The 9,933-nt window shown below is 38.2% G+C and overlaps 1 protein-coding gene across 2 annotated transcripts in view; it reads right to left on the reverse strand.

Annotated features, from left to right (window-relative positions):
• Positions 1-410: 410 nt before the first annotated feature.
• The window catches only part of LOC106959605 (FRAS1-related extracellular matrix protein 1), a 53,888-nt gene continuing 44,365 nt past the window's right edge, over positions 411-9,933 (reverse strand). For both annotated transcript variants that reach the window (XM_015052303.1, XM_015052304.1), the window contains 12 exons: positions 9,029-9,123; positions 8,553-8,863; positions 6,642-6,838; positions 6,171-6,494; positions 5,984-6,092; positions 2,836-2,967; positions 2,359-2,703; positions 2,134-2,276; positions 1,425-1,621; positions 1,248-1,338; positions 1,000-1,167; positions 411-916 (listed from right to left, as the gene is read on the reverse strand). In XM_015052303.1, the coding sequence (XP_014907789.1) occupies positions 668-916; positions 1,000-1,167; positions 1,248-1,338; positions 1,425-1,621; positions 2,134-2,276; positions 2,359-2,703; positions 2,836-2,967; positions 5,984-6,092; positions 6,171-6,494; positions 6,642-6,838; positions 8,553-8,863; positions 9,029-9,123 (2,361 nt within the window). In that variant the 3' untranslated portion in view covers positions 411-667. The remainder of the gene's footprint in view (positions 917-999; positions 1,168-1,247; positions 1,339-1,424; positions 1,622-2,133; positions 2,277-2,358; positions 2,704-2,835; positions 2,968-5,983; positions 6,093-6,170; positions 6,495-6,641; positions 6,839-8,552; positions 8,864-9,028; positions 9,124-9,933) is intronic.

Consider the following 9,933-nt stretch of genomic DNA (forward strand, 5'->3'; position numbering starts at 1 on the left):
GATTTGATGTTATATCCAGCTTTAAGTAGTCCATTTTGTTCTCCAGAGACAGAACGTTAGCAAGCAAGATAGATAGGAGCAGCGTTTTCCAAGGGTTACACTTTAGCTTCGCTGTTAGTCCCTCCCGACTGCCACGCTTGTGCTTCCTTTCACAGCGCCTCCGTCTCCTCCAGGTACGGCGGTGGTTGGTGGTGGCATTCACTGTTTCATTGGTCACTGGGTCTGGCTGGCATAACAGTCCAAGGCTGTCCAGAGTTTCCAGAATTTCAGTGTCCACTGTCAGGATATGTGCAGTTTTAACCCTTGTGCGTGCGAGGACTGAGGCAAACGTATGAGGACCAAGGCAAATGATACAAGTGATACGGGTGTGGGGTCGGTTGGACCTCATTTGTAAACACAAGGGTTAAGATAAACTGAAGATCATATATTTACCCTGCCATTATTATGCCGGAGGTTTTCTGTTGTAGTAGCCGGTATAAATGTCTTTTCATGCCTAATGAATGTCATCATTCACAACATTTCTATGTGCTGGTTGGCCCAGTTAAAATGCAACTGGAGAAATTTAGCTCAATGGGAGAAATCCCAGTACTGAAGGAGATGAGAATAGAGCAAAACTCTGTGGAAGAGCAATGACCCGGCTATCTTGATGAGTACCTCCTACACAATTTCAAATAAATTGAATGTTGGAATCAAGCAGGATGTCTGACCTAACTTTACGCCTCATCAGGTCTTGCAGAGTAAAGTTCTGTCCTAGTGTAAGTGGATGACCACCAAGGTAAAGAAGCCCCCTTTTTGGTTCCCTTTGAAGCTCCAGATGCAAGGCTTCTGGTACAGAGTCAATGTCTGAGAGCTGCAAGTGTTCTGGGCCCAAGAAGTGTTCCCCTCCCTCATCCACAGTCAAAGGTTTGGTAACAACCTGAAACAGAAGTTATTCACATTTACTTAAGTCCACTTTTCCACATAGGGCTGAGTCAGGAATGAGATAGCTGTTGATTTCACCTGTGGTGGCTGATTGTCCACTGGCACTACAGTAATATTAAAACAGAGCCCAGTTACTGTTTTGCCCAGATGGTTTGTCAAAGATAGAATAAACTGGATATGCCGTGGATAAGGGCCAATGTCCATGATGGGAGGCATGTAAGCCACTTTCATGAAGTTCACTGCATGCTAGAAAGAGTATACGATTATAAGAGAAAAAAGCAGATGGCACATGCACTGATGAAATTGCTAAGAAGATAATGATTTACTTGTGTGAAGAGTCTGAGAACTGGTGTGTTGGAGTCTTTAGTAAATTTGGGTACGCTGTCGACCAGGAATAACCTCCCTGCATCTGGACTACTGTTAATTAAGAGAACAATCCCGTCTGAATATTTCACACAGGATGCTTTCTGTTGATATATTTGTGAAGGTGAACATATATTAACCTGTAATGATCAGGGTAGAAGGGTGGAGTTGTTACTGTGTATGTCAGCTCACTGTCTGGTGATTCTTGGTCTACAAAGTGAAGCTGTTGCCGTGTTATATGGGCCACTTGTGTTTCTTTGATCACAAGATATCGAGTGGAACCAGGAACCTCCTTCAGTGGTTGGTCTGGAACTGATTCTATGTGCACCACTATCACCTAAAGGCAGAGATCACATTGTCAGCTACAAAATATAAATTAATACAGTAACATTGTTTAAAAACAGAAATATTCTGAAGAAAGTTACATTTCACAATTCGCTAGACCACTGATTGAGCCAAAGTACAGTCCAGCTTATTTGGCCTTACTTAATCATGGTCATTTACAAATTAGCAATCCATTCCTATTGATAACATGTGCTATACTTTAAAATTTTGCCCTTAGTTCTAAATGTATGGCTGCATGGCTGTCTTGTAATGGACTGGTAATATGTCCATGGTGTACCCCATCACTTCCCCAATGACCTTACAAGGACAAGTAGATCTAGGCAAAGGATGGATAAAATAGAATATTTTGTATTTGTCCATCAATGTGGAAAGTCTATGAAACTCATGTTTCTATGAACCTGACAGACTGAGAACTTGCACAGTAATATTAAATGTATTGACCGCTTATCTAGACACTAGATAACCACAGTACCAGTGTGTCAAAGATGCCTTACTGTTACTCACTTGAGGTTCTGAAAAGTTAGGAGGATCGTGGAAATCAGACAGCACAACCTCGAATGAGTCATCAGTCACCTCGTTCCCAAGGTGTCTGTAGTACATAATGGACTGTGAAAGATCCTTCTGGAGGAAGTGGCTGACAGGGTAGCCTGAATAAAAACCAAAACAAATGTGACATTAATAAGATTGGACGTCATGAGAACAGAAAAGAAAATTGTCTGTTTTTCTGACCTGACAACCCTGGTCCTGGGATTTTCATGACCTCTCCTGCCTGTGGGAGACGAGTAATGTTAAAGAGGATATTGTCATCACTGGAGTCCATGTCTGAAGCCTTGAGAGTGGAACCTCTGAGCAGGGTCGTCTGGCCCTCTGAGACCTCGACCAGCATGTTGGTTATGAGGAAAGGAGGGCTGTCATCTTTGGGAAGAATCTTAATGGGGAACTTATGTCGGGTCTGATGGTGGCCATCGGTGATTCGGAAAATGATGAAGTCCTTTGTGGAGTCACTGTCGTCATGGTGATAACAGACAACACCTGCTCTTATGTCATTGATAGTAAACATGAAGCCCTTTCCTCCTGGAATTTACATCAAATAAACAGATAACAATGGTGAATATATTTCAACAGTATTACTTCAGTGTTCCCTTTAATTTTGTGAGCACTGTATATATTTTATACTGCCGAATGTAATTGTGTCTTTGTTAGTACCTCTTACAGTTAGGTGTCCATGCTGGAGACCATCGACAATGACGACACGAACAATATTCAGGTTGTCATTATCCACGATTTGCAATTGGTCCCACATTATAGGACGAGACTGACCCTCCAGCAGAGTAAGACCTGCTCCAGAGAATATGATTGTCAAACTTGGAATTTTCAAGTTGCATACTGTAACACTAAAGCAGGAATTTTAATTTGTTGGCACCTTCCTCACTATTCCTAACGCCTCCATGGAAGGACAACAGAAAATCGATCTTATAAACATGTAATTACTAAAATCACGATACCCTCACTGTGTGTCCCTCAGAAAAATGAACCCATTTAAATAAAGAAATCCCTCCATGGGTGATACCACGATAGAGAGCGTTCATTTTATAGCGTTAACGCCGGTGCTGTAAGTGGCCCGGTATGAAACTGGGGTGATAGAACAACACAGCACTTTTAAATTTCAATAATCAGAATACCGACATTGTTTCCATTGTTTTAAAAGGTTTATGTCAGTCTGCCTTTTCCCCATCGATACGCTTCCCGACCGCCCTGCACCTTAGGGGCTTAAAAAATAAAAAAAGACACGCACATTGCGCAAAACTCTGAAACAGGAGAAGCGGGACATAAAATGGAGCGACGAAGTAGATGTGAATTATGGCATAAAAACAGAGAATCCGACGCTGAACAGTGAAAAATCAACACATGATGTGAAACACATGATGATTAGGCGTAGCAGCAGGTGATGAGTGAAGATTACTGATGGTCAATAAATGACAAAATAAATGTAGCAACAGGAAATAAACTAAAGTGGACATAGCAATAAACCAAGAGAGGATAATAATCAAAGGAAACTAAATGGAAATGAATGAAGAAGAAAATGCAAGAATAAACTAAGAAACTAAAGTAAATACAGAGGAATAAACTTGTATGGCAAGACCTTTGGAGCAATAATTAATACAGAGACTGTATGGCAAGAATAAACGGACACTATTTCCAGATAAAAGGTGAAATAATATTGTTGAAGTGCCATGGGTTTGTTGAGACCACATCTAGTACTGAGAATAAATATATCTTACAGACCATAACACTAAATAACTTATCACTTATTTATGTTTTTAATTATATTTGATATATTCATTTCTTCAATATTATTTTTCATGTCAGTGTTAATGTCATGAGGCTGTTCAGTGACTCCATGACACTTTCAATTTGACTCATTAGGATTTGATTAAGAACCAGATTTGTTCTTTGTAATTTCTGTCCAGTATCATCATAGACAGAATGGATCAGGAGAGGAACTGCAGACCCGTCAGAACCTAAAGAACCAGAAATCAGCACCTCAATCATCTCCTGATTGAGGTGGTAGAACCTTTTATTATTAAGTTTCTTATTGTGCTTTTAGTCAACTGTTATGAGTTGATTATTTGCTTATTTAATGTAAAGTCATATCAGCCAAAATAACATAAATGGTCATTTAGAGAACAAATCATACTGAGAGATTAGCAGTAAATACATAAATATCTCTTACTTTAAACAGGTTTGTTAGAGCTTTCTGTTTGTTTTATTAAGAAATGTTGACATCTTCTATTCATTCAGTGTTCAGTGGTCATTTACTTTATTATTATCACTTTATTATTAATGTCGGACCTGCTGACCAGGGCGGTTATAGATTGGGCCAACAGGGTACAGAAGAAATTATGCTAAATAAATGTCTTTTGTTAATACTCAGTGGTAGATTTTTTTAACCTTCACAATTTTACTTTAACATTAAATTAAAAATGATAGTGCTGCACTTTTAGCTGCTGTATGGAGATAAGATCACACTTTCCATCTACCAGGGATCTGCAACCTGGATCTCTGTAGACACAAGTGGATCTTTGGCTCACTTGATATATCAAATGATGAAATACTGCTCTGTTTTTTGTTTCATTTTCTTAAGTGTCCCCATGAAAAAGCACTGACTACCCTGCCCTAGTGGTAAATTTGATCTAGAACCAGCCTCCAAACCTAACTCCTTATTTGTATAAATATTTTGGTAATGCGCTTTACAATACTAGAATGTTCACATAACTTATGCTTTTCGAGCCCTGTCTGAGGACACATTTTGATTATTAAATCAGGTGTTATGATCAGTTACTCAGTGCTTGAGCAGCTTACTAAATACATTTTACATTTGCTTAATTAAACTTGTTGAATATATGCTTTGATTTGAGCACAAATTTGGAGTGCTCTATGCATGAAAATTTGCTCTATGGATTACTTTTTAAAAACATAAAATATTATCTATCACTACAGTGACCATCCCACCCCATGGTGGGCGTCCCTTATTTTTAATTCTGAAAGGTGGCAACTCTACCCGTGAGCACGTGCTGTCTGGTTGCTGTCAAGTGTTTCGGTTGTTTTGCTGATGTTTCAGGTGTTATTAGTAACCACTCTTGCTCTTGATAGTCCTGTTCATTACGACCTTTAAGTTATTTAACGTAGCTCCATTATCAGTGTAGTAGTTAGTAAGCATGTGAAGCTTGTAGCCAGAAGGTGTCACTGTTGCACTTTGTGTTATATAAGTATTTATTCTATAAATTGATATGGACTTAGTTCTTATTTCTGTTGTACACACATCCCCATCTTCATCTTCTACATGGCTGTACTGCTGCTCTGTCTACTCAATAAAGATTGAGGAAGGAAATCCATATTCTATTTATGTCCTGATCGAGATTCAGTGGCAAGTAAACTGTCTTGCAGTATTCAGTAGGTCCTCATCTACAGTTTACATCATACCATCAGTCATTTTGTTTCCTGTACCTGCTTTCTTTTGCATCCTGTCACACCTGAGAGTCTATTCCACCTGTTAATGCACACGAGATGAGGTACCTTCTGGACAGGCTGCCAAAACATCCCAGAGTAAAACAATTGACACCTTTTGCTAACACTCACTACCATGTAGAGTTTTAGAGTTACCAATTGACTTAGATATGTCTTTTAACTATGGACTCACACTCCACTCTTGCATAAGGAAAAACATCCAATCCCACCCAAAAAAACCCTAGGGCAGATTTGAAACAGCAACATTTTTACAGTGATGCAATGCTACCAAATGTCAAACTAAAAGATTCAAAAGAATTCTAGTAATCAGAACATGCTAACATACCCATATTCCAAGACACTCTTGGCGCATTTGTTTCTGCATTCCTTACAGATGTGTGGATAGTTACTGGTGAGCTATTCACAAAGAAGAAATCATAAACTTCAATTTCCACCTGGAAGGAAAGAAGCAAGTTTCTGATGACAAAACAGGAGTTTGTAATGCAAAGAATTATGATAAGAATCAGTTCTACCTCATAATTCCTTCGTTGGGTATGTGAAGAATTTGGGGGTTGATATGCTATAAGCATGTCATTTAGATCAAGCCATGTAAAGGAGGAGACTGGACGAGTGTGATCAGATAGATGGGTGATAAAGCCTTCCTCAGGGTGTTTAGTGATGTTAAAAACCAGAAGTTGTTTTGGAGTTTCCTCGTCTTCAGCATCCAGTGTTGCAATGGAAAGGGGAGTGAGAATAAACTGGTCGACCTCCAAGATAAACATGGACATGAAAGATGGTTTGGGAGGCTGGTTGGGCATTCCTCCAGCTATCCTGACTGGAATCCAGCCCTGCTCAGACTACAGAAACATCATGTTTAGACCTCTTACAACTTTTGAACAAAGAAAATAAATGTCAGTGATTCTCATGTATTTAAAATGTTTATGAAAAACACTAGAGATGCTATAAATCCTTTCCAACACTGTCAGGCTGGGCTCCCAGATTACCTGATATATGCTGCCACTCCTGGTGTCCTTGAGGTCCAGCCTGATTGCAATGTAATCGACATCTGGAGAGGGTGGATCTATGTGTTGGTACTTTATGCCCATCAGGAGGAAGTCATCACATGAAACTTTATTGACTGTCACTAGCTTTAGGCCCTTAAGGCAATCTTCAGATGCACACATTGCTCTGGCTTTATTATCTGAATATAGAGACATAACAAAAAAGTTACCCATAAAACAACCACTCTAAACTCACCGCCCTTGCTGACCCCCCATCCTTAAGTTGTCTATATGCTTATTTATGTCCAGAGGTTTTATTCAACCCTACACTGTGTCCACTAGCGTGAGATATGATTTTTTTTTTCCCCCTCATTTGTCCTAATGTTAGTTTCATTTATCGAAAGGGCGGCATCCCCAGGGGACTTGTCATAGTTATGTCAGATGTGTTTGATTTTTGGACAGGTTATACTGAAATGTGAATTTCCCCCGGGGAGTAAAAAAATTTATCCATTCATTTAAAGGACCATAAGCTTCCTGTAAATATTGGTACTTGTTTTTATAAACTTTTCTAAATTTTCACAGAGGAAAAAAGTTTTGTGTGTGTGACTAACAGAAAGAAGTACATAATTGTGCAGTAGAATGAAAATGTTTCTACTTTTTTTTTTACACATACTTATCTGAAAAGCTTAAAAACTGTTTTTGTATTTACCTACACCAAGTTCATGTCAAATGCCAAAAATGAACAGGATCTATAATAAAACTAAAGAGGACATATTATGGAAAATCCAAAGCATTGTAGTTCTACTTTATAGAACATTTTATGTGTGAGGATTTAGGTTCCTGTGCTGTGTTTTGGTTTAATTAGTCCTGTGTCTTGCCCTTGACTGATCCCAGCTGTGTCTCATGTTCTCAGGCTCCTCTCCTGTGGAACCCATTTTTAGCTCCCATTTTAAGTCAAACACAGTCTACTTTCTAAGACTAGGCTTAAAACTTTCCTTTTTCATAAAGCTTATAGTTAGACTGACTTAGGTTATCCTGAGCTATCCCTGTACTGGCATAGGCCAGGGCTGGAAGAGGATAAAAATATCACTTTTTCTTACTCTGTGTTTCGCCTCTCCATTTATGAATTAGCTGGCAGCAACTTTAAGTTCTCTCTTTGTTTTTATATGAAGGGATTCATATAAGCTACATCTGACCTGGGACTCTGTTTAGCTGTGAAATCGTCCTATAGGGGAGGATTGGCTGGGCTACTTCTGTCAACAACTTTATGTTCTCTATCTGGACATGATACACTTTTGACTGTCATCTAGACAAAGCAACTGAATGAGCTACTACTGCTACTAAGTATGCTTACCACCCTGCAGAATCTGTAATTGAAATACAAAGCTACTGCTGCTACTAACTTTGTTTACTTTCTGTATACCAAAGCAAGAGCTCTGGAGTTCTGCATCTTTAGTATCTCCTCTGTTTGCTGTACATGTTTGCTTCGGTATTCCCTCTTTCATGCTATAGTGAATAATAGCAAAAACTTTTAAACATATTAAATTAATTTAAAGAACATGTAGTAACTTTCTATGACACATAAGCACATATTACAATTAGTAGCCCCCTCTATTGACTACTGAACATCCTCTATACGCAAGCACAGAGATCTTTAATTTAGTTGAAGTTCTTTTTTCTTTTTGGTATTTCATTTTTAGCTTTTTCAGATGTTAACATTTTAGTATTCAGTCATGTAAACAATCAGAAACTGAGTTAGTCATTGGTTTTGTGGCTGTGAAGCACTAAACTAAGAAAGCAAAAGTTTGGAACCGCACATTTAACCACATATTTCTAAACACTATGCATTCCTGAGAAAAATTGTTTCTTTATCAGGGCTTTTCTTAAAGTTGTGGAAAGGCTTTCAAAGTTCACCTAGTTGCTGACGTAGGTAGATGAAACTTTCTGGCTCGTCGCCTCTCTTGGTGGCTCTCTCTGGGACTCCAGTGACGAGTTTGCCGTGGGCAGGAAGGTGGGCTTCCTGGGGTCTGAGGTGGATATTGCATTCCAGACTAGGTTTTCTTTCATAATGGAAGGAGACCACATTGCCGTCAATAGCATTGGAGATACCATACAATTCAGAGACCTGAAGGAATTTGGGACCCATGTTAATGATGTTGCATTCAGGCGCTATGATGTCCACAAGGAGGGTAAACGACTCCATGTATGTGTTTGTCTCTGTGAAGCTGGTCAGGAACAAAAAAGCATTTTAAAAAAAAACAGCAGAATATTCAAAAAACACATTTCCATGTAAACCTTCCAAACATTTCTGAATCTATTTGGAGAAGTTTATGTTCCCCTAAACATTATGGAGACATTTTATGTTAATTCCTTTATGCTGAATGTGTTACCTATACAGGCGAAGCTTGATGGTATCTTCCTTTAACAAGGGACAGCCATTATGGACATACTTTACTTCATCAGACAGATAATGGCAGTCAAACACCTATAGTAAACAAAGAAACATTATATGAAATGCATATTTAGCTCAAAGGTAAGGAACTTTGAGACTGGTTCATTATTTCTCTTGTGTGACAATGCTTCTTGGCATAACTCATACTGTTGAAAAGTCTGATGATGTACCTTTAAAGGATCCCACATTTTTAAATAAAATACATTACTGGGCCGAGCAGCAGAGGTGTGGGTTCGACCTATGAAACGTTTCATGTGTGTAGGTATAATTTTATATTGCTCAGAGAGGGATATGTATATAGCAGCACATATAGTTTGATATATATATATATATATATATATATATATAAAGTCTATGATATAAATTAACAGTCTGCCATAGAGACATGATTTTTTTTACTCATAAAACCATCTCTTTTATGCAGCTAAAAGTTAGCTTGGTATAAAGTGGAGCTAATGGGCCAACAAAGATCAAGTTAAGGACAAATATACAGCATATATAAAATTGTTTTTAAATGCCTGATGGTACAGTTGAAAAATATAAAGACTAATGAAACTAAAATGTCCTTTTTAGTTCAAAAATATAAAATAAATTAATGCTGAACAAAAATGTTACAAGAGATTCACCAGTTTTCTTCCCTGAAAAGATTATCTCTAAAGAAAATAGGAAAACAGCTTTCTATTCCACTCCCACAAAACAAGATATTAATTTCATAATTTTGAGACAATACACCTTTTTTCAATTGCGACTTCATTAATGTTTTTAAAACAATTTTCCTAAGTGGATATTACGCAAGAACTCTTACTCTGCAATTGTGGAGTCACAAAACCAACGACTGGGATC

The sequence above is a fragment of the Poecilia latipinna genome, unplaced genomic scaffold, assembly GCF_001443285.1.
Source record: "Poecilia latipinna isolate Pla-1442-1.1 unplaced genomic scaffold, P_latipinna-1.0 Scaffold1100, whole genome shotgun sequence".
NCBI lineage: Eukaryota > Metazoa > Chordata > Actinopteri > Cyprinodontiformes > Poeciliidae > Poecilia > Poecilia latipinna.